Below are 25,075 nucleotides of genomic sequence, written 5' to 3'. Positions count from 1 at the left end.
CACACGACAATTTTAAATGTGATCGTGACTTCAATGATGTTCTGGAGAATAACATTAATTTCATTCTTAGGTGTAAATCTGATTGGACTAATGAAAACAGTTTAACTATTAATTATGCAAAAACTAAAGCAATGTCAGTTGGACCTTCAGATCGATTCGTTGTTGATTTTAATATTGTTCTTAATGGTGTACGAGTGGAGTTTGTTAACCAATTTAAATGTCTTGGTATTTTACTTGATAATAAATTAATTTTGAATGCCATATTGATCTTATTCTTGGTAGAATCTTGATGACCCTACGTAGAATTTTTTCCACTAATTTATATTTTCCATTTCATGTAAGGTTTAAGCTGGCTTATTCACTGTTAATGCCTCAAATATTTTATTGCCTGGAAGTTATTTCGGGTACACTTACCACTAATATTGCCAAGTTAAATCGTATTGTCAACACGATTGTTCGCTTCGTGTATAATGTTAGGAGATATGAGCATATTTCTGGTTTTGTTTCCTTATTTCTCGGATGCTCCTTTTCTATTTTTGTAAAGGTTCGTTAGTTGCTACTTTTTTATAAAATAATGAAAACTCACAAGCCTACAACATTATATGGAAGCTTTACATTCAGTCGTTCTACCTGCAATCCGCATTCTCTCATCTATGAGAGATCTTTTTTTGTAAGAATTGCACGTTGCTGGAATAATCTACCAAATGAATTGAGAATCTTTTCTCATTCTAATAATGTTTTTAAGCTTATATTAGAGTAACTTCGGGTATTGTGGACTATGCGTCTAATGTGGTCCAGTGTCTTTTTTCAGAAACTATTGAAGGTATGATAAAACTGATTTGTCGTACATTTTACAATTTGTTTAAAACAACAATTACACATTTGCTTTCATGAGTTATTGATATGTTGACTTTTTATTCTTGTATTGAAATTAATGCGACAGCTCAACATTTTTTTCGGCTCAAGTAAGAAACAAAATTTGGTACAGTTACTTGGTAGAATTTAATGTTTGGTTGTTTTATATAGTTAAAGTGGACACGTAGTTTTGCATATATTTGGTAAGAATTTAAGCACATTTAGATTATTAGGTAAAAATAACTTTTTACCACTGTAACCCAAGTTCGTGTAATGTGGACCACTTAAATTACTTGATTATGTACTACTGGTCCATATTACCCGACAATAACTATGTACTTTGTAAGCAATCTATCTAAGCCACGAACGCGACTTTTTAGTTTGTATTAATAAAAATATATTGAAATTAAATTTTTTAATCATTCATGATTAGCTGGTTCATGAATTTTATGTATTAAATACTAGTCCACATTAGCCTCATATAGTGGTCCATATTACCCTCCAATTTTTTTAATGCTGATTTTTGGGTTCCTTACAATATTTTCACATAAATTTTTTATCCTTTAACGGAAAAAATATTCAACTGCAAAAACCATTAGAGAATACGTTAGCTAATTTATTGCTTCACAACTCTTTTAATATCCATATATATTGTGGCCAAAATTTAGAAAAAACAAAACGGTAGTCCACATTACCCGAAGTTACTCTACTTAATTTTTTACAGTTAAATAGTTCATAACTTTGTAATATGCCTTTTTTTTATTTTACTATTATGCTTTTATTAAGGAATTTGCTGTTTTTGGTTATTATTGTTTCAATTCTTACCATGAACCACTAATTTGGGCTGGTTATTTCTTATCAATAGCTTTTGAATCGATGATTATATTAGTTTGGTTATGGCTGGGGAACCGTTTAGGGAACATTGTATTATTTTTAATGTATAATATTAGTGCATTTTTTGCTCAGGTTATTTTCTATGTAATATGAATTTTTGTATGGCCTTTTTGGCTCTATATTACATGAATGAATAAATAAAAATAAAATAAATTAGAAATGTATGTATATTTTAGTTTTGTATATTTTATGTTTGTCAAATATTTCTGTTCATTTGTCAAAAATTTGTGTAGTCCTATGAGCTAATGAAATTTTATTCGCCTGATATCTATCAAAGGCAACAGCACAAATGAAATTAGAAATATACATATATTTTAGTTTTGTATATTTTATTTATTTTATGTTTGTCAAATATTTTCATTTGTCAAAAATTTGTGTAGCCCTATGAGCAAGGCGTATTAACAAGGTGAGTGCATAAAATCAGCTGTTTCTTAATTCGCTGTGGTTTTATGTACACTATATGTCAAACTTTGTTTATGTTTACATTTGTTATTGTAAATAACATAGTAATATTTTAATTCGAATTGATTTTGACATTTACCGTACATTTTAACAAAAACAAATTGCCTGTTGTTTTTGCATTGTTGTATTTGTTGCTGGGACGCACTCACCTTGTTAATACGCCTTGCCTATGAGCTAATGAAATTTTATTCAACTCATATCCAAAGTAAATTAATAAAGTAGACTCAGTAGAACAGCTGTCTATTTTTTTTACTTTGGTCTAGTCTGTCAATTCACTTGTGGTTGTTGTGGCGAAAAATACAACAAGCCCAAAAGCAAAAACAACAACAGGCAACTTTGACAGCTCAGACCTTAAACCAAAAACAAAATTGCTTGTGGTTTTTGTAAATGTTGTATTTGTTGTAGTACTGTCGCTACTTTATTAATTTACTTTGCTCATATCCAAAGTAAATTAATAAAGTAGACTCAGTAGAACAGCTGACTATTTTTTTTACTTTGGTCTGAACTGTCAATTACTTGTGGTTGTTGTGGCGAAAAATACAACATGCCCAAAAGCAAAAACAACAACAGGCAACTTTGACAGCTCAGACCTTAAACCAAAAACAAAATTGCTTGTGGTTTTTGTAAATGTTGTATTTGTTGTAGTACTGTCGCTACTTTATTAATTTACTTTGCTCATATCTATCAAAAATTTACTTTCCCTCATACTTTGCTACCGTTTCACAGACGCCCTGAATAGAATAGTGTTTGTGAAAGAAAATATTTCAACGTAAATAAATACAAATCAAATGGGTTATTTTTTAACTTGGAGCTGGTGCCTATTATATGTTCTTATGATTTAATTAAAATGCGCAACACAGTTGATATTCACTAAGAAGATTTTGAAATTAAATTTCAAAAAGATTGACGTATCAGCAATAACGTGTCAGCGTCATGGATGTTATATATTCTAACAAATCAGAAAATGATTAGCAAGATAATAAAGATGAATAAAACGTGCGAAAAATAGTATGTTATTTTAAATCTTCCGTAAGGAATAAAATTTTACAACTTACGGCCATTTTCACAATGTACGATTACTTCATTTTAACCGGAAAATTAACTAACTGTCGGTTTGTTTAACGGGGACCATTTAACCAACGGTTACCGATTTACGTTTCACCATCATTTGATTACTTAACCAAAGCATTCAGTAGAAAGTATGGCAATAATGCATACATTTGTTTACGAAAAATAGTGTAATGAAAGATTGAAATATAAAAAATTGTCTAAAAGACGGCATAAAAAATAATAATTTGTGTTTTCTTAGTGGTATAATAAAAAAACGTATAAAACTCAAAAATATTAAGGTACCTAACTGTAAAATTTACAGAACAAACTGAACAACAATTACTGAAAACCAACAAGGAAAAGTGCACATTTGTTGTTTGGTTTGTAAGTGCAATATCCGGGTGGTATATGGATCACCCCGTGCAAAATTTACATTTCTCCGCTTTACACTTTTAAAAATTATAAATATTACAAAAATATAAATGTTTTTCCATGTTCTTTTATTATATTTCTTACAATTAAGATGCTAACCGGCGAAATTTATTCGGTTATATTTAACAGCAACTTTGTTGTTAAATAGTGTCAGTTAAGAATTAATCGTACATTGTGAAATTCATATTAGCCTAACTTGCGGTTAAAGCCGTTATTGGGATGTTAATATTAAGAGAAAATAATGACAATAATAATGCTTTAAATTTGTTTGTATACATTCTGATTGTTGTTGTCTTTCAGAACGATTCAACCATTTTAATAAAATTATAGACTTATAGACCTTAATATAGAAAGGTCTGGAATTTTTTAAGTCCAGATTTTTTGATATTTTCCTTTTCGAACAACTTTATGGGGTTTCGCTTAATTTAGTAGTAACAAATTCAAATAACTTATGCTCCACTTAGAGCTAGTTTCTTACTTGTCAGTTAAACTCAGCTTAACACGCTGTTATATTAAACCTGAAACATATTTCGCCGGAATTAACCAATGATTGTGTTTCTCACTAATAGATTAATTTTGTATGCATTGTGCATTTCTCAAAATTTTTCATATAAATACGGCAATACTTAAAATTTTATAAGAAAAAGCAACCGCGTACATAACTTTTTTTGTAAATTTTAACTTTGTAAAAGAAAAAGTGACATTAAAGTATATAAAATGTATATTAAAAATTATATTGATGTTAATAAAGCAAATCAAAACTAAGAGCTGCTGTGCTGAATTGTTTATTTTATTTTTCATCTGTTTGTGCTTTGGCATTTTATACTTAGGTTTAACTCACCAATGATGCTCATTTAATCCGAGATTATATACAGCCCAATTATGAATAAAAATTCCCCGGGAGTTTTTCCCCTTTTCTCATTTTTCCTATTCAAATTCAATGGGAAAAAAACTCCCGGGGAACAAACTCCCGCGGAATTTTGTATTCATAATTGGGCTGATAGTAAATAAAAAATAAGTGAGAAACACAATTTTTTGTTTAATTTAGGTTTAAACGAAGAATGTAGATTATCTTTATCCCAGAAACTAGCTCTAAATGATTCATAATTAATTTCTATTTTTGAATAGATTTTAACAACATATGTATTATTTTTGTTTCTATAATAAATTATATTTCTTTATTTTGTTAAATAAAAATGTGAAAAATGTAACTGCGATTAATCGATAATCACGATTAACGGTACATTCCATAATCGTAATCGCGACTACAAAATATTCCGATTAACGGCCATTTTCACAATGTACGATTATTTCATTTTAACCGGAAAATTAACTAACTGTCGGTTTGTTTAACGGGGACCATTTAACCAACGGTTACCGATTTACGTTTCACCATCATTTGATTACTTAACCAAAGCATTCAGTAGAAAGTATGGCAATAATGCATACATTTGTTTACGAAAAATAGTGTAATGAAAGATTGAAATATAAAAAATTTTCTAAAAGACGGCATAAAAAATAATAATTTGTGTTTTCTTAGTGGTATAATAAAAAAAAACGTATAAAACTCAAAAATATTAAGGTACCTAACTGTAAAATTTACAGAACAAACTGAACAACAATTACTGAAAACCAACAAGCAAAAGTGCACATTTGTTGTTTGGTTTGTAAGTGCAATATCCGGGTGGTATATGGATCACCCCGTGCAAAATTTACTTTTCTTCGCTTTACACTTTTAAAAATTATAAATATTACAAAAATATAAATGTTTTTCCATGTTCTTTTATTATATTTCTTACAATTAAGATGCTAACCGGCGAAATTTGTTCGGTTATATTTAACAGCAACTTTGTTGTTAAATAGTGTCAATTAAGAATTAATCGTACATTGTGAAATTCAAATTAGCCTAACTTGCGGTTAAAGTTCACGTTAACTTTTAATCGTACATTGTGAGAATGACCGTAAATGCAATCCCTAAGGTATATTTATTATGCTTCATAATACACATATGTGGATTATAAATAAATCAAAAAATAATAGCTAAAAGCATAATGACACAAAATCCGATTAAGTTATAATAAAAGCTTTCGAATTTCTTCCTTTTCAGCTACGTCTAAATATTTGCTTCCATCTGGAGTTTTACCTCCTTTATCTGCACCCTAAAATAAAATAAGAAGTAATTTCAAAATAATGCTTATATTTTAGTAGCAGCAATATACCTTTTCTATAAGCAACTGAACACATTTTGTATGTCCCTCCCAAATCGCAGCTAATAGCGGTGTAATTTCATGCTTGTCTGTCACCTGCAATAATTTAGATTCAACGGGTTTAACATTTAAAAAAAAATAGTAATAGTTACATTGACTTTTGCACCCATGCCTATAAGGAAATCTAGCACATCGTATTGACCGTAATCAGCAGCGTAGTGCAAAGGATACCTCCCGTTTAATTCCGAATTGATGTCTATAGACTATAAATATATCAAACACATATTTTTAATATATTAATTCATTTAGGAAACATATAGAAGATTGGATATTATAAATATATTATTAGTCATATTCATAAAAATTATAAATAGCATTTTTAAGCAAAATTCATTAAAATTGTATTCATAAACGCATTTTAGCTTAAAATACCTACATAACGTCAGTATATTATTGGTTTGACTCATACGCCAAACACTTGATTTCGACATACATATGTTTTGAACAAAATTATAGATTTACACACCGTTATGTAAAATTGATATGTATAATATGTATGGATATAGACTCTATATCAATACATACAGATACTTTTTTTGTGTTTTTCTTTGTATTAAGTATTTTTCTGTGGAAATCCCCTTGAATATGGAACAAAAATCTTTATTAATAAAATTTTGTATTTATATTTATTTTTTAATTTCAATACAAAGAAGCCTTCGTGGCCAAATAGTATAAAATATTTACAAATAAATATTTATTAAAATTAAAAATAAAAAATATAAAATCAGTCTTGCTGTTTTTATAAAAAACTAAAAAACTTTTCTAAAGTATTAATATAACATTTTTAAGAGAATATAAGATACAAAGCAACCTTTGTTGTTTTATTTATATTTGGTAAAAAATATAAGTAATTCTTTAATATATTTTTTATCGCTGGAAACAGCTGACACACAGTGGGGGATCTGAAAAAAAAGTGGAAATAAATCTGTAACTTCTAAACGAATTGTCCGATTTTAATAAAATTTCCCGTGGCTAAAGAGTAGGTGTTGATAAGTTTAAGTACCTCGGGTACATCAAAAATTAAAAACTGTTTGCGATCCGATTTGAAAGATCAATAGGGAATCTACTAGACGAAATTTACAAAAAACATTGCCTTAGACATATATTATCTCTTATAGTTTACGAGTTATTCGCATTTGAAAAGTAAAATTTTATTTTATTTACCTAACTTGGTCTGGTTTTTTGCTAAAAAAAATTTCAAGAAAATCTCTTGATTTTCTTGAAATTTTTGAATTAACAAGACATGTATTAATAATAGTATGAAAGAATTGTTTAAAAACATCTACTGAGTCAAAAGTTATGTGCATTCAAACTTAAAAAAAAAAATAAAAAAGTCGTTTTTTCGCCATTTATTTTCGAAAATTACTTACATTAATTTTAAATTGTATAGAAAATAAGAAAAAGATAAATATTGTATTTATATTTTTCTGAAAGACAACATTTCGGGAAATATTATAAAAGCAAAATAATATCAAAATTCGTATTATTACGTGGTCCAGAGGCTTCCGAAGTAGACCTAATTTTTATATAAATTTCAACTTTAGTCATGACGGTGCCAAAACTTTTAATTTATGTGCAAAAATATCTTTTGGAGTTTAAAACATTTTTTGACGCTGGTTTTATCAACGTTGCTTTCCGAAACTCTTTATCTCTAAATTCATGTAAATTGAATATTTAATTCGTCGGTTTTTTAATATATGACGATAAGGGTGAATAAATAAATATTGGTACATTTGGTATAATAATAGTAGCTGTAAGGTTATACATACTTAATTTTATTTTGTAATAAAATATATACAATCCAAATTATATACAATCCACTCTTAACTAATTTTTTTTAAAAAATGGTCGGTGGGTCAAACCAATAATATACTGACGATATATTAAATGTTGTTTTAAATAAACGAATTTTAAAGATAAATGTTTACAAATTTGAAATAATAGACGAATAATGCCCTAATTTTGTAAGACGTAACGAAACGTTTTTTTTTTCGTTTCAATCAAAATGAAATCAAAAAAAATCAATGAAAAATGTATTAATTTTTCATTGATTTTTAAATTTTTGTTCATACATAAAAAATATTACAAAGAAGTTTGTTTTCCAAATAAATGTAAAAAACAATCAAACATTTCAAAATTGTTTAAATAAATTTAATTTGTTGGAAAATAAATAAAAATAATTTAATTTCTTTGGCAGAAAAATATTGACTCGAAACGCAAATATCGTTTCGTTTTATAAAATACCAAACTTTTATTTTTTCGTTCCAAACGCAAAAGTTTGATGATAAAAAATGAGGTCATAAGTTCCAATATATGATTTCGTTGATACTCCTCCGACAGTGAACTACAGGTTTACAGGCTAGTTAGATTGGCATTTATTGTTATAATGTAACGGCATGTGTAAACATCGTGGAAGAAGGTCCATACAATCTAATATACTCACTTCGGAATTAAAATTAAATGTTTCCTCATAGAAAATTCGTATTTTTTAAAAACCTCAAAATGTGAATGAAAATAAATAATACATTGCCCACATTGCAACACGATTCCGATGTATGTTAGATCGAATGACCGTTTATTTTAGCCGTTCTACTTAAATTTTTCACCATTTTTCTATTTTTTACATATTAAATAGATAAGTTATCATGCACTTTTTACTTTATAAAAACAATATCTTTTCTCAAGCACGTTTATTACACGGTGCTACGATGGAAACAAAACTTGGAAAAGGACCCAGCGTGAGTTTCAGGTTTTGATATGAAAGCTTATACCAATGAATAAAGCAAATTTAATTCTTAACAAAACATGGTTTTAATTATTCAAATCGGATGCAAATTGTAAAAGTTATTCAACTATTCATGAACACCTTTTTTAGTATTTACTCCCCCAGCGCATATGAATAAAATAAAAACAAAAAACTATACAAAAAAAATATTTGTAATATTTTGAATTTACAAAGTAAATTTTTTTGAACTTTTTTCGAAAAAGTTTAATAACTTTTGCAAGTATAAACCAATTTTAGCAAAAAGAAATAGATTTCAATAGAAAAAATTAAAATAACTATTGTTGAATTTGAAAAATTACGAAAAAAATAAAAAATAAATCGATATTTTTATAAAAAAAAAAAATAACACAATTTTTTGGAATATACATTATATCCATACATTTTATCAAAACCTAGTTCTTTGCCTATCGCCAACCTAGTTCTTTGCCTAAATCGGTATAAAAATGTGTGAGCTAGGGGTACTAAAGTACAACGACCTGCCCTAAAACAGTTTTTTCAACATCGCAGAATTAAAAATGAGGTTTAACTAGATTGTATTTTAAACCTAAGAATCGATTTTTTTATGAATATTGGGGTATGTATTTACAATAGGGTTTAAATTTAATCTAAGTACTACAAAAGAAGGGCCTTTTCGGAAATGCATCACTGCGCTGCATCTGATGCGCAGTACATTCTAAAATGCAAAAGTTGCCAACACTGCAAATGTCATGTGTTCTAAAAAGCAACAGTGAAACATATGATGCGCAAAAACCCATCAAACAAGCATCACAAAAATGGCTGATGCATTGTCTGCGCATCAGCATCAGCTGATTTGCATGAGCATCGCAAACTAATCACAGATGTGCATCAAATGCAGCGCAGTGATGCATTTCCGAAAAGGCCCGAATATAAATCATCACCCCAAAAGCATTGCGTGGCCATGTCGCATTAATAAACATAAAATATTTTTTATGAATAAGGCAGTTTATCTTGTTATTTTTATATTCCTACTAGCTATTAACCCGCTACTTCGTTAGCGAAGCTAATCTACCAAACTATAACGCAAGTGAGAAAATTAATGTTTAATTTGTTAATGCACGGTTTTGGGAATTAGCTTGTTATGACAAAAAATAATATAAGTACCGCAGAACTTTTCCGAATTTTTTTACAAATTATTTTTTGGTATTTTTATATTTGGGTTGAAATCTTCTAGAAAAAATCAATTTCCCAAAATTTTTAAATTTTCAAAAAAGTACCTTTTGTTCTGCGGCTCCTCAAATGTTCTGAAAATTTAGAAATATAGCCATTCTTGTTTCACTTCCATTAGTGGACATATTTTAAAAAATTTTGGTTTTTATGGGTTTAGGGCAATGTAAGCCCTTTTTCTAATTCATTCTTATGTACAATGATTTGAAGAATTTAAAAGTTCTATCAACGAAAAAGTTTAACCTTCGCTTTACCAAAGGTTTTTTATGTACATGGTTTACCAATACCCACCCGGGTGACACTACACTTCTATAAATATATGCGACGAACGAAATTTTAAAAAAATTAAAAAACCTTATAAAAAGTTTAAAATGGTTCTATTAAATTCTATAGAACTCTAGAATTTGTTCAGTGAGTACAAATTTCATTTAAATCGAAACAAAATTAAAAACAATATTAAACCAATAAAATCGATGTGGTAGCCCGGGTAGGTATTGGTAAAGCGAAGGTTAAATAAGTAGTTTCTTGTAAATTCCAACTTCTTTCAGATATATTTAATGTTTTCAGGTTGGCTAATTAAGAAAAAACAAAAGGTACCATAAGTAGATCCCTAATCATACTCTGGAATATAGATGTGCACATTTTGACGAGTTGGCAACCCTGTGTTAAAAACATCAAAAATTATTGAGCTCTTACAAGTGATTTTAAATTTACAAAATAATATAATAAAAACTGATTTTTTACAAAAAAATATATATACGTTGTTTTAAACAAACACAAATCAACATCAACCCTATGAAATATGGCACCAAAAAATCGTCGCAGTATTGTTAATGAAAAAATTATTTGTGGCCAGTGCAAATAATAGAAAATACAGAAGAAAACATACAATGTGATAAATGCTCTAAAATATTTCACTCTATATCAGTGATGTTCAAAAATAAAAATGAAGATGTATTGGTGAGAGAGCTACCCAGCAAACATAATGTCAAACACTTAAAATAAGAACAAAATAAAGAATGTTTAGATTTAGAATTTTTGCCAGATATAACCAATTTATTAAATGAATGTAATTTAAATTTTAAGGAAATAAAAGAATATACATTATACGTCCGAAATTCTCTCAAATTTTTTATTTATTTCTGACTTTGTTGTTTTGTGTTCAATTGTAATTGAAACGCGTGTGTTTGCTATGCTTCGTCCAAAAACCAACCAACAACAATGCTTAATGAATTTCTTAAAAAAATTAGACATTTGTTATGCTCTTTAAAGAGAATAAGAATATGTGTGTTGTTACTCAGCGCGAAAGCACAATGAAATGAACATCATTGCTCTATATGCACAAAATTGGATAAACGTCAATTTCAATATCTACTTGATAATGAGAGTGAGGAGTATGTGTGTCATCTGTGTGTTGATAGCAGTGAAGTAGCAATAACAACAGAATTAAAAACAAACCTTAAAAAACTCGACCAGCTGACTTCAATAACAGAAGCAATCGAGTTTATGTCTAAACAATATGATGAATTGTTAAAAGGTGTTGCCGAGAACAATAAAAAATTGGAAGTGGTGCAAAAAGAAAATCGTATTTTAAAAAATGAAATTAATGTATTAAAAACGTCTGTTAAGATTTTAAATGATCAACGTGTCAAAAATGACTGTATTATTAGAGGTGTATTTGCAGAAAAAGACTCAACTGCTACAGAAACACTCTTGGAATTTTCAAGAAAAGCTGGTATAGACATAAATGAAGAAAATATTGATGATGCCTATTTTTTTAAAAACAAAGTAGAAAGGGCCACTGGAAAGAAAACAATGGTAGTAAAGTTCAGCAATAAAAAATCTAAAGATAAAATTATGATGTCCAAAGCTAAACTTAAGGAGAATGAAGATACTAAAACGATTTTTGTAAACGACTACCTAAGCAAAGAAACTTTAAGTCTATTCAATTATGCAAAAACCTTAAAATCAATTGGATATAATTCAGTTTATACGAGTGGAGCCAGAGTATTTGTAAGGAAAAGTGACATATCAAAACCTAAGCTAATCAGAAGTGAAGATGATGTGGATCAATTATTGGCAGATGCTGCTACTTTGAAAACCAATCGTAGGTCAGGCAATCGAGCAACTGTTGTTGTAGATGATTCTGATGCTGATGATGGTAACGGTGCGGAATTTTTGTCTCCAGTTTAAATTCAAGTATTCAAACCATTTTTCTTTTATATATTTTGTCTGATTCTTTGTATTTTTTAATAAATCTTTTTATTTATAAATGATAAATAATCAATATTTTTCCCAATTTGAAAATTTTATGGAATATTTAAAAAACATAAATTGCTCATATTTAAATATTATATCTGTAAACGTTAGAAGCATTTCGTCAATAGAAAAATTTAACCAATTTAAAACATTAATTGCGAATTTTCCACAACTGCCAAATGTAATTGCAATTCAGGAGACATGGTTTCATTCAACGTTAACACCAATCTATAATATTCCTGGATATAATTATGTTCACTGTTGCAGAGAGGATGGGTTTGGTGGAACATCTGTATATGTTCGAAATAATTTACAATATAGTGTACAATTGTGTGAAAATAAATGTTTTTGTGACATAATTGTTTTAACACTAGAAAACTTTAAAGTTAATGGAAAACCTGTAAAAATAATATCTTTTTATCGGTCTATTGTATTTTTGTTGGAGATTCTAATATTGACTTCTTAAATAATGCATCAAATACCTTGCTCAACCTGCTTGAAAGTTATGATTTCAGAAATTGTCATTCATTAATTACACGTCCGATATCTTTTACATCAATTGACAACGTATTTACAAATCTTTCCAATACACTATACATTGATACAATCCAATGTGCGTTATCTGATCACAACATGATATCTTGTAAAATTAAAAAGAAAATGCAAAATTGTAATTATGTTGAATGTGTGCAAAAGAATTGTGACTACAACAAATTTAAAGAATATTTTTTAAATGATAATTCGAAACGTCTTATTGGTAATCCGTCACTTGATACATCCAATTTGATCAAATGCCTGTCAAATGCAAATTTAAATTCTACGTCAGTTATAACAAGAAAAAAATCACTAAAAGAAGAAATAGCACCTTGGATAAATGAGAGCTTACAGAATTTAATTATACTTAAGAGAAGAATCCTAAAACAAAGAAGAAGAAATCCTAACAATACCGATGTACAAAACAGGCTAAAAAGAATAAGTAAAGTTATTAAAGTTGCCTATAAAGAATCAATGAATCATTATTACCATGATAATTTACACAACATTCAGCAAGATCCTAAAAAGTGTTGGAGATTTTTGAACGAAAGTCTGGGAAGAAAAGTTAAAAAGCAGATAAATTTACAAAATTCAAATGGTGAATTAATTACAGATGATGCGGTAAAATGTGATCGTCTGAATAAATACTTTTTACAAATTCCTAAAACCTTAAAGGAACAAATTTATTACTCTCCTACTGATTCGTGTAATGGACTCCGAACTCTAAGATACTGCAATAATATTTTAAATTTTAGACACACAACGATTGATGAAATTTCGCAAATTATACTTAATCTCTCCAATAATAAGTCTCCTGGTCATGATAGCTTATCGCCAAGTTTATTTATTAAATTAAATCATGAAATTACGCCATATTTAGTAAATATATTTAATAATGTAATATTGACATCAGAATATCCAAATATTTTGAAAATATCAAAAATTGTCCCAATATCAAAAATTCTAAATCCCAACAAAGAAGATATGTATAGACCTATTGCGCTATTACCTATAATTGATAAAATTTTTGAGAAACTAATTCATCAACAACTTTCTACTTTTCTGGAAAATAACAATCTACTTCATGATTGCCAATATGGTTTTAGAAAGGGTAGTGGTACTGAAAATGCTGTAGTTAACGTCGTGAATTTTATATCTCGTGGTTTGGATGAGGGATACAATGGTGTTGCTGGTATCTTCTACGATCTTTCAAAAGCATTTGACCTTGTAGATCATGATATCATGTTTCAAAAGCTTCAATACTACGGAATTAGAGGCCACGAACTAAATCTATTTAAAAATTATTTGAAGAATCGAAAGCAATATGTTGAATTGAACAACAGCAAGAGTTTTTTGGGAATTGTTGAGCACGGTGTACCGCAAGGCAGTGTATTGGGCCCACTTTCAATTTATATAAATGATATTAACAACCTTGGACTTTCTGGAAAAGTTTATATGTATGCTGATGATATATCTCTATTCTACCCTTACAAACATGAGACCGTATTAAAAGTGTATATGGAAAGAGATGCTGCCTTAATATTGGAATATATAAGATTGAACAAATTAATCCTTAATTCATCAAAAACCAAGGTCGTAAGATTTAAGCCACATTTAAACAATAATGACGACAATTTCAGTGTTTTTGTAAACGGACAAGAAATTTTTGAAAGTTACGCAATAAAATATTTGGGTGTGACCTTGCAAAGCAATTTGTCGTGGAATTTACATATTCATGAAATTAAATCCAGAATATCTCCAGTAATTGGAATATTGTTCAAATTTAAATACAAATTTAATGAAAAAACTAAACTTGTTATATATGAAGCATTAATTCAAAGCCATTTGAATTATTTGGTGTCAGTATATGCATGTAAAAATAGTATGGAACTACAATCTCTCCAAAGAACTCAAAATAAGGCACTCAAAACTGTTTTTAATCTACCTCTTAGATATCCTACATTAAATTTATACCAGGAAGTTACCAAAAATATATTACCTATAAGAGGGATATACAAAAAGCAACTACTTATTTTTGTTTTTAAATCATTGCACAATATTGGTCATAACACTATAACATTCACGCTTAATCAAACAGCTTTTAGAACCAGAAACAGTTCAAATTTAAGAATTGCGAGATGCAGACTTGAAACAACTAAGCAAAGAATTGAATATATTGGTTGTGTGGAATATAATAATTTACCGCAAAGTTTAAAAGACATTAACTTAATTTCAACATTTAAACATAATCTAAAAATATTTTTGTTAAATAATTTGGAAATGCTCTTAATGTAATATATTTTACATTTTATTTTGCTTAATTAAACAATACTTTTTTTTCTTTAAATATGAATACAATATTATTTAATTTATTATATAATTATTATGCCAACTCGCCTCAATAATGTCATAAGACGCTGAGGCTAATAATTTGTAAACGTAAACATTTTGTTAATAAATTAATAAAACCTTTTTTTTTTTTAAAAAAAAAAAAAAAATTCTGATAAGTTTATTAATACAATAAATCAGTCTCAGATAAAAAATATTCACCCCTATCGCGAATCAATATTTCACATGAAATATGTTCCCATTTCCTTTTTTCGTTCATCAACTTTGTTCACGTGAAAAAATTCCCCATGTTTTGGGATTTTTAGATGGAATTTTGTAAACAATAAACAGCTGTTTCGAACAAAATCAACTACTGTGAATGAAAAGTTCATGGGGAATTTCACGATAGCAATTTTCCCTTCGAGTGAAATGGATATTTCATGGGAACAAAATTTCACATGTTATTGCCGATAGGGGTGATTAAGTTCCTTTTAGCTATAACCATACTAAACTTAAGTAGATATGTATAATGTAAATAAAGAAGAGGAAATGTAATCAGAAGAAAGAACTTAGTCTATTTTGGAACATTTTTGAAATACCTATAAATTTGTATGTTACTAAGTTCATAAATCAGGTAAATCAATAAGTAAGATCAAAAAAATACAATTATATACTCATTTGTGGGTACATATAAAAACGTATGTAATCACATTTACTTCGATATGATCAAAGAATAATAACAAGAAGTGAATCGCTGTCAAAAAAAACCTAAGTCGGTTGTCAAAAAAAAACCTAACTATAAGAATGTATTGGTATCATTTTATTTATATGTATTGGTTTTCAAACCACTTTCACCACACTCCTCAAACACACAGAGTAGTAAAAATGCGACCTTAAAAATTATAACAAAATTTTATTACAATTAAATTTAAAAATTCATACAATTCTCAAATTATTTGAATTATGTATATTTGACCTGGAAAGGTTTTATAAATAGATTTTTCTGCTTTTTATTCCATAATTTCTGCAAAAAATAAGTTTATTTGAATTTATTTTATTAAATTCCAATACGAAATTTTAAAAATGTGTTTTTTAGTTTTTATTTCAATAGCAAACTATTTTCACCAATAATGGAATTCAACTAATGGTGAATTGTTGAAAAACAGGAAAACAAACATTCTGCTATAGTCGAAGGGTTTAGCCTGCATGGTATCCAAACAGACCAGGTTCGAAACTAAGAGGAGACACGTAAAATTCTTAAAATAAAATCTCACTTTGATAAATTTGTTTGTATAAATTGTTCTTGTTTTTCATGAATTTTTATGGTAATATTAACAAAGTGATGTGATTTTTTTTTAAATAATAATTGGCAAAATTAAATTTCCAACATCTTAGCTTTATTTAAATACATATATACCTTTTAAGCTCCAAAAATCAAAAATAAACCGTAATTAGTGGCACTCTAATGAACAAACTTAGATTCTAAAGAACGAAATGTATGATTTACATTTCGGAAAGCGGAGCTGTGTTAAATTATGTAGTACTGTGTATCAATAAATTAAAGCCTATTCACATAAGATTTTTGACAACAGACCTAGGTTTTAGGCTCTCATAAGAAATATTTAAAAAAACTTTCAATTTAAATAATTGAAACCAATTTTCAATAAAAGTAAATAATAATAAAATTTAAAACAAATACTGTTTGAAATTAGTTTTATGGTATGAAATTTAAGATAATCGTAAAATTTATAGTTTTAATATTGACTTTTCGGCTTTACAGGCTGACAAAGTACAGCCAAAAGAAAGAAAATGTACCCAATGAGAATGTACAGGGTGTCCGCCGGGAAGATATACTATTTTGTTTTGCCGCCATTTTGGTAAACATTAGTATTGACAGTTCATATTTGGCAGTCGTGAAAAATATTCGATTAAACAACGTGTTTTAATCGTTAAAACATTTTATCAAAATCAATCATCGATTACTGTAACGATGAGAAAGTTACGTGCTCTGGACTTCTTTTTGTGGGGATATAAGATAAGCAGGGTTTATGCAAACAAGTTCACTCGGCCAAGGGCTGTCAACCCAGCAACAACAACTATACAATTTTTGATCACGGAGCTCCACCTTCCGGCATTGCTGCTCCGCATCCTACTGGTCCGTGCCGGAATTGAAGTAAATCCCGGACCATGGTTCTGCACGGTTTGCCAGAACCGACTGCACCACATGTCAACACAATTAAGGTGCAACTCTTGTTTGGGCTGGTGTCACCTTAAGAATTGTTCCGGACTAAATCATGAAAGGGAGTGGTCGGAGAATTACGTTGCCCCATGCTGCCAGCGACGTAGTTCATCGGCGTCTTCGGCATCATCGTCGTCATCCTACGCCACACCTCCACCCTCCCCACCGCAATCACAACAACAGCAGCAAATACAACAACAGCAGCAGCAACAACCATCGCCGCTCACACCATCGATTGCAGTCCGTAGACCTGGGGTGATATCCATATTGCAGTTCAACTGCAATGGCCTCCAAGGGAAAATATCTGAGATAACCCGATTTATGCGCCAACACAACATCGTGGTCGCTGCGGTCCAGGAGACAAAACTTACGAGTAATTCCAGTCTGCAAAGTTGCAAGGGATACAACGTTCTCCGAAAAGACCGCACCAGAGGCAACGGTGTAGGCATCGCATTTATTATACACAACACCGTGCAGTATAGGGCTCTTTCTCTCGATCTGAATTCTAGAGACCAATATCTTGAAGTTCAGGGTATTGCGGTCAGATCGGGAGATACAGAGTTGGAGCTCTAGAATGTCTATATTCCGCCAGTAGCCAGTTGTCCAACAGGCTACCATCCCGACATTAGGACCTTACTAGATGGTGATACTCGTTTGGTCCTAGGGGATTTTAACGCTCACCATCAGCTCTGGCACTCAAGTCTTGGGGAAGACCAGAGAGGAGCGTCACTGGCGGAACAGATTGACGAATCCACCTTCTGCACACTAAATGATGATGCCCCCACACGGATTATGGGTAATTGCGCAAGTTCGCCAGGCATCACCATAGCGAGTCCTGGTCTGATTAACTGCACAACCTGGTGTGCAGTTATTTCTCTAGGATCAGACCATTTACCCATAATCGTTTGTCTGGATAGACCCAACGATTTCATCGTCTCTGAATGCCGAACTTACATCAACCAAAAGAAAGCAGACTGGCACGGCTTCAGAGAATTTACCGACCGCATCTTCAATGGTCTACCAATTCCCTCCAACGTACACAAAGCAGAGAGGAAGTTTCGCGAAACCATCACAGCAGCAGCCGCTCACTCTTCACCACCTGGACGAAGGAGGTAAAACTGAATTTAGGCATCATGGTCGACGGCGTACAAATTCCGACAGTGAACCACCCGAAAATCTTGGGTGTCACTTTTGATAGCATTTTTACCTCCTCAGCACACGCCACTGCAATCACGCATAAACTGCGAAATAGGAACAAGGTCCTCAAAGCACTAGCCGGCAGTACTTGGGGTACGGACAAAGAAACCTTGCTTGCTACCTACAAGACGATTGGCCGGTCAGTGGTCAACTATGCTGCTCCAGTGTGGTCGCCTTCGTTGAGAGATACCCAGTGGAGAAATATTCAAAGCTGTCAAAACGCAGCCTTAAGGACCGTCATAGGCTGCCTTCAAATAACCTCCGAACACCACCTTCACGAGGAAACCAAGGTTGTACCGGTCAAGGAACACAACGTCATGTTGACGCAACAGTTCCTTCTGGGATGTCATCGGAGGAGTCATCCAAACTTCAACATCACACAGTTGGAGTCTCCCCCGAGGCATGTCAGACAGGACCTTCGGAAATACGAGGAGAACATACAGAGGTATATGCAGGATCCATTTGATCGCCGCTCGTATATGACAGCTTTGAACGACATTCACAGAGACGCCATCAATTCCGCGGTAGCAGGATACCGTATGAATGTCGTACTTGGAGATCGCCCACCACCGATAGCAGACGCCGAGAAGATTCTGCCGCGTAGAACAAGAGTCGTTCTGGCACAACTTAGATCAGGATGGAGCAACAGGCTTAATGCCTTTTGGTCCCGTATAGACCGTGCCGTCCTTAACTTATACCCAGCATGTGGTCAGGGTCCTCATGACACCCTCCACATATTTAACTGTTCAGCCAACCCTACTTCACTCAGTCCAATGGATTTATGGACTCATCCTGTTGAAGTAGCTCAATTTCTTGGACTTGAACAACATGCAGAACCACCAGAACATCCAGATTGATTATTGTAAATTGTTCATGCTGCTACAACAACAACAACCAAAATGGCGGCAAAACAAAGTAGTATACCTTCCCGGCGGACACCCTGTACTTATTTCCTGATTCTTATCGAACAGTGAAACGATCTAACTTTTAGTTTAAACGATCTAACTTTAACTTTATCTAACTTGTGTTCTATCGTTCATTCGTTTATGATTAGATGAATAAAAAATTAACACTTAATTATCATTTCAAAAAAAATGTATTTTCATACTTACATCACTTCAGTTATATAAACAATAGAAAATTAAACTTTTTGTGTTAATCCAGTAAAAAATTGAGCTTCTATCAAAGCACTTAAGAAAAATAGCATTTTTAATGTACTTCGAAAAAGGCGCTTCTAAGGTGAATTATCAAATTCAAGCGAGAAAAGAAAAAATATAATGAAAACACTCACAAACCTGCTTCCAAGTGGTAATCAATAAAAAATTGCTGTATGTATTGTATTTTATTCGGTTTTAATCATAGTTTTGTAGTTTGTCTCTATTTCTTCGATCCTTGACTCACCCATATACTATGCACAAACTCTATGTTGTTAGTTAGGTTTAATAATTATAATGAAAATTAACATGAATGTCCATCCCTCTAATTCAAATCCACTTTTTATATGTTTGTGTTTAATGATTTAGAATAAAAATGACCTACAAAATAATACTGATATGCTTTAATATTTATTTGTTTAGCTAATCTGGTTCACATAGCTTTTCCAGAAGCAAACTCATTAACTATAAGAAGCTTTATCCATCTTAGAGGTCCTTAATACACTTAGGATAAATATTTATAAATTCATTAATTTAAAAAGTTTACAAAAATTACTAATTACAATTTTCTAAATTTTAAAAGAAAACATTAATATAATTCACCTTTGGTGAACAAACAATTTTGAAAATAAAATTATTTTTTAAATATGAAAATAAACGAAATCATGTAGTCAAAGGGTTTAGATTCCTGCTTTGTAATCGAACAACATGGGTTCGAAACTCAATGGCGGCGCAACAATTATTATTTAAAAAAAAATAAAAGTACACAATATTTATTTTAGGATTCTCTGTTTTATTTTTTAAGTTGTTAATGTTGGAAAATAAATGTCCTCTTTTACCTATTTTCTGGGCCCTTTTTTGTCCCCGTGAAGAAATAATTTTCAAAAAAGTACCTATTAATTATCAGTAATACGTACTATTTGAAAATAATAGTTCATGGAATTTTTGTTGAGAAAATACATTTTGATAAAACAGTACCAAAACAGAATAAATTTTTAGGCCTTAGGAATTTGAATTTCAAAAACGTACCAAAAAGATATCTAGTCTTTATTGATCTGAGCCAGATGCATTTAATATAGTATTTCTATGATTATTTATGTAGGAGATATACATGTTAACAGAAGGTTATACGGGGACTATTTTTACCCCATATGACCACTTCAATTTCGAATTTCAAAAAAGTATCAGACACATGTCGCTTCTTTTTTTGATTAAAGGCGGACGCATTTAAAATATTATTTCTATGTTTATTTGTTTTGGAGAAATAGAGGTACAGGTTTTACCCGTTTTTGCCCCATTTGTCCCCCTTAACGACATGCAGATTCTTAGTGGATCTGCATGTTGTAAAAGGAACCCATTTCCCGAATTTAAAATTTCTAGCTTTAGCCGTTTGGGCTGTGCGATGATGAATGAATCTGTCAGTCAGTCACGTTACTCTTTTATATATGTACTAGCTGTCCCGGCAAATGTTCTACCATAGCTCACACAAAGTTTGAAGACTCCCACTATGATAGTACTCCAGCTATGCAATAATAAATTTTTACTTTGTATGGGAGGTACCATGCCCATTGTACCTATAGGTCAATTGTGAATCTAAACCATCTAGGGGACCCACTCAACCACACACAACAAATTTCATCGAAATCGGCCCAGCCGTTAAGGAGGAGTTCAGTTACTAACACACGTACACAAGAATTATATATATAAAGATATAGATAAATCTTTACACCCTTATTCATAAAAAAATTTAAATGTAAACAATGTTTTAACCCATTTGGCGCCGCTGTACTCAATTGAGTACAGTTAAATATTAAGCGATATTTTTAAAATTTTAATAGTTTTTGTGATTTTTTCACGTTTTTAGCTTAAAAGGAACCTGTTTCCGCTAAAATAATAAAAAAAAATCTGACTTTATACGTATCAGCTGTCAAAAAATAGACTCTTAAACTTATAGAAAATTGGTGTGGCGAGATAAGAACAGATTTTCCTTTTTTTTAGCTTTTACTGTGTTGCTAATTTATTTTTTATTTTATTTGCTAAAAGAAAACATTTCTATATACAGTCAGCGTCTAAAGAAAGTGTACAACTTGTTTTTACATTTAAAACATTTTATTTACATATTAAAAAATTTTTTTTCTCCAGTTCTAGTATATTTAACAAAACATTTAATTGTTCTCTTGCAATATATAAACAAAAAACTAAACTATTTCAACTGCAACAAAAACAGTAACAACAAAACCAAAAATACTTCATTTATAACGCGTCAGAAAAAAGTGTACACATTTAGAATTGCAATAAGATTTTTCTAGCTACATAAAAAAATATATTGTTATTCTTTATTTTTGCCTAGATTATAATTTTTTGTGGATCTTGCTGTTAGTCTCATGAGATTTTAAGATAGTAGCTTTTCTTGTTTGATCGCGAGAACTTTAAAACCAAAATGGGAAAACAAACTGCAATTGAAACAAGAAAGTAAGTCATAAAATTTAAAAATGAAGGCAAATCGTCACGTGAAATCTCCTCTATAATAGGAAGAAGACATAATACTGTAAAAAAATTATAGACAAACAAAAAAATTTAGAATTTTAGAAGATCAGCAACGTGCCGGAACACCAAAACGCCTTAACAACCTTGAAATACGATCGATTGTGAGAGCAGTGAAGAAAGTATTCACAGTAAGTGCAGTAAAATTATGCGAAGAATTAACAGATTCGTATGGAGTGAGAGTTAGTAACAGTACGGTTCGCCGAGCGCTACACCCAAATGCTCTATATGGTGGAGTTCCGAGAGAATAACCCCACATTTCCAAACGAAATAAGGAGCGACTTCGAGAATTCGCAAACAGGTATAAAAACCAAGAAAATTGTTTTGGAATAATGTGCTGTTTACGGACGAAAGCAAGTTTGAGATTTTCCGAAGTAAAAAAAGGAGTAAAATTTGGAGAAGCAAAAATCAAGAGTTCGACCAAAAAATGTACTATCCACCGTAAAGCATGGTGGTGGTTAGGTGATGGTGTGGGGGTGTATGGCGGCAAGTGGCATGGGAAAACTCATATTTATTGATAGTTTGATGAGCAAAACCGATTACCTAAACATTCTTATAAAAAATATGGAACCCATCATTAGAAAATTAAATCTAGACCGAATCTGGATCTTCCAACAGGACAACGATCCGAAGCATACTTCTTAACTTGTTAAAGAATGGTTGTTGTATCAAACACCGAAACACCCCCCACAGTCACCGAACATTAATCCCATTGAACATCTGTGGGAGCATTTTGACAGACAGATCAGAAAATGAAATATTACCAGCAATGACTCTCTACACGAAATCCTGCAGGAAGACTGGTTCAAAATCCCAACATAGGTGACATCAAAATTGGTAGAAACAATGCCAAGGAGGCTTGAAACTGTTTTAAAACCCAAAAGATGTCAAATAAAATACTAAACATGTTTTTTCTTCTAATTTCCCTAAACTGTACCTTTCTTTTGACGCGTTAAAAATGGAGTATTTTTGGTTTTGTTGTTACTGTTTTTGTTGCAGTTGAACTAGTTTAGTTTTTTGTTTATATATTGCAAGAGAACAATTAAATGTTTTGTTATATATACTAAAACTGGAGAAAAAATTGTTTTTTAATATGTAAATAAAATGTTTTAAATGTAAAAACAAGTTGTACACTTTCTTTAGACGCTGACTGTATAAAATGTGTAAAAATAAATTGTCTATCATTTACTTTAACGAAGTTATCCTATTTTAAATATAACTGTACTCAATTGAGTACAGTGGCGGAATCCATATACAAATTTTGACAACACTGTAATGTTCACAGAAATGTAAAAGCAATATTGGAATATAGTGCCAGTGATTCTTTCTATGATTTCGCAATCAATTAACAGATGAAGAAGAAGTTGGTGATGGGAACATGATAGCTGACAACTTAGCGAGAGATGAGACAGGCAACATTAAGGTGTTTAGACTCGACTTAAAAAATGTATGGTTGTACTGATATTGATTTGATATAACAAATATGTTGACTCTATGCAGCGATAGCATGGATCAAATTTTATTCCGACGATTCATTACAAGGTACCATTTACGCCAAAACGCGAAAATAAAGCTCGACTTTCCTCTTCATTGTTCCTAGGGTATAGGTTACTAACCCAAAAAGTTGGAAAAACTATTAAGATGTATTTTATGTCATGCAAGAGTTCGCTGGCAATGCAAGAAATGTTTATAACATTATGCATTAAACAAAAATATTTTGAAATTTCCCACCTGTATTCCGCGGCTGTACTCAGTTGAGTACACCCATCCCACTCCTCCCATTTATTTTTTTTTTTAATTTGTTCATACTTTTATATTAATTATGTATACAATGAATAAAAAAATTAACTTTTTTGTTAATTATCGCTGCTGCATTTATTTTGGCGGTTAATGGGTTAAAGCAAAATTTCAATACAAAATTTGATTTTAAAATGTTGTTTAAATTTGTTTATGAAGGTCTTTAATCTATCTATATAAATAAAAATAAAATGTCGTTCGTTGGTAATTGCATCAGTTGAGAACGGCTGGACCGGATCGGATCACTCACCCACCTTCGTTACTCTATTGAACCCCCGAGAAATAGTATCCCCGAGTGATCTCTCTGAAAGATCAAGCACGAAAATAAATTGGTTGAAATATAGAAAATTTATTAGCACACACAGTACAGAAAATATATCGCTAAGACCACCAGAAGATATCGATATCTCTCAAAAATTTAGAACAACACTTAAAACTTGCTGTTGAACACGCCACTCAAATAACCCAACAAATACGATACAATAGACTCTATTCTGCAGACATTGGCAACTCTACAGATCCCTCAACTTAAAACGGAGCTTAGAAAATGTCGTAAACGCCTCAGTATGCTTCTTCACAAACGCAAAACTGACTCAATTAATAAATATCTGAAGAACTTAGATGCCACTCAGTACTCAAATTACTCTCTATGGCGAGCTACAAAAAAAAATTAAAAAGACGTGTTATGAGCAGACCTCCTCTACGTAATTCAAGTGGAGGTTGGGCGTGAAACGATACTGACAAAGGAAACCTGTTTGTTAGTCATTTAAAGAATGTATTTTCCCCAAACGAGTCAATCGACATAATACCTACTGTATAATACCTTCGTTTTGAAGAGATCAACAAGGCTATTGTTGATTTAAACTCCAAAAAAGGACCTGGTATTGATAAAATCAGTAACAAGATGCTCCTCGAGTCCCGTTTGAATTTTCAACCGTTAAGACTTGTTTTTGCATCGTGACAATTTTTTCATATAAAATTAATATAATTCGGACAAGGATCTTGTTACTGTAATTTAATTTCGAAGCCAATATCATGGTATACCCGGTTATTGATTATGGAGACGCTGGAGATGGGAAAAGTTTCCCATTAC

The 25,075-nt window shown here is 30.8% G+C and overlaps 2 protein-coding genes across 2 annotated transcripts in view; one reads left to right on the top strand and one right to left on the bottom strand.

The window, feature by feature from the left end:
* Positions 1–5,655: 5,655 nt before the first annotated feature.
* Positions 5,656–25,075, bottom strand: part of LOC135951938 (myotrophin) — a 48,642-nt gene continuing 29,222 nt past the window's right edge. Inside the window, exons 2-4 of the mRNA XM_065501695.1 lie at positions 6,053–6,163; positions 5,913–5,996; positions 5,656–5,852 (exon numbers count right to left, since the gene is read on the bottom strand). Of these exons, the coding sequence (XP_065357767.1) occupies positions 5,766–5,852; positions 5,913–5,996; positions 6,053–6,163 (282 nt within the window). The 3' untranslated portion in view covers positions 5,656–5,765. The remainder of the gene's footprint in view (positions 5,853–5,912; positions 5,997–6,052; positions 6,164–25,075) is intronic.
* LOC135952578 (uncharacterized) lies at positions 17,042–18,456 on the top strand. Its single transcript, XM_065502593.1, has one exon. The coding sequence runs from the start codon at positions 17,042–17,044 to the stop codon at positions 17,861–17,863; it is 822 nt and encodes a 273-aa protein (XP_065358665.1). The 3' UTR covers positions 17,864–18,456.

This window comes from Calliphora vicina, chromosome 2 (assembly GCF_958450345.1).
Source record: "Calliphora vicina chromosome 2, idCalVici1.1, whole genome shotgun sequence".
Classification (NCBI taxonomy): domain Eukaryota; kingdom Metazoa; phylum Arthropoda; class Insecta; order Diptera; family Calliphoridae; genus Calliphora; species Calliphora vicina.
This window is presented reverse-complemented; position numbering and strand designations above follow the sequence as displayed.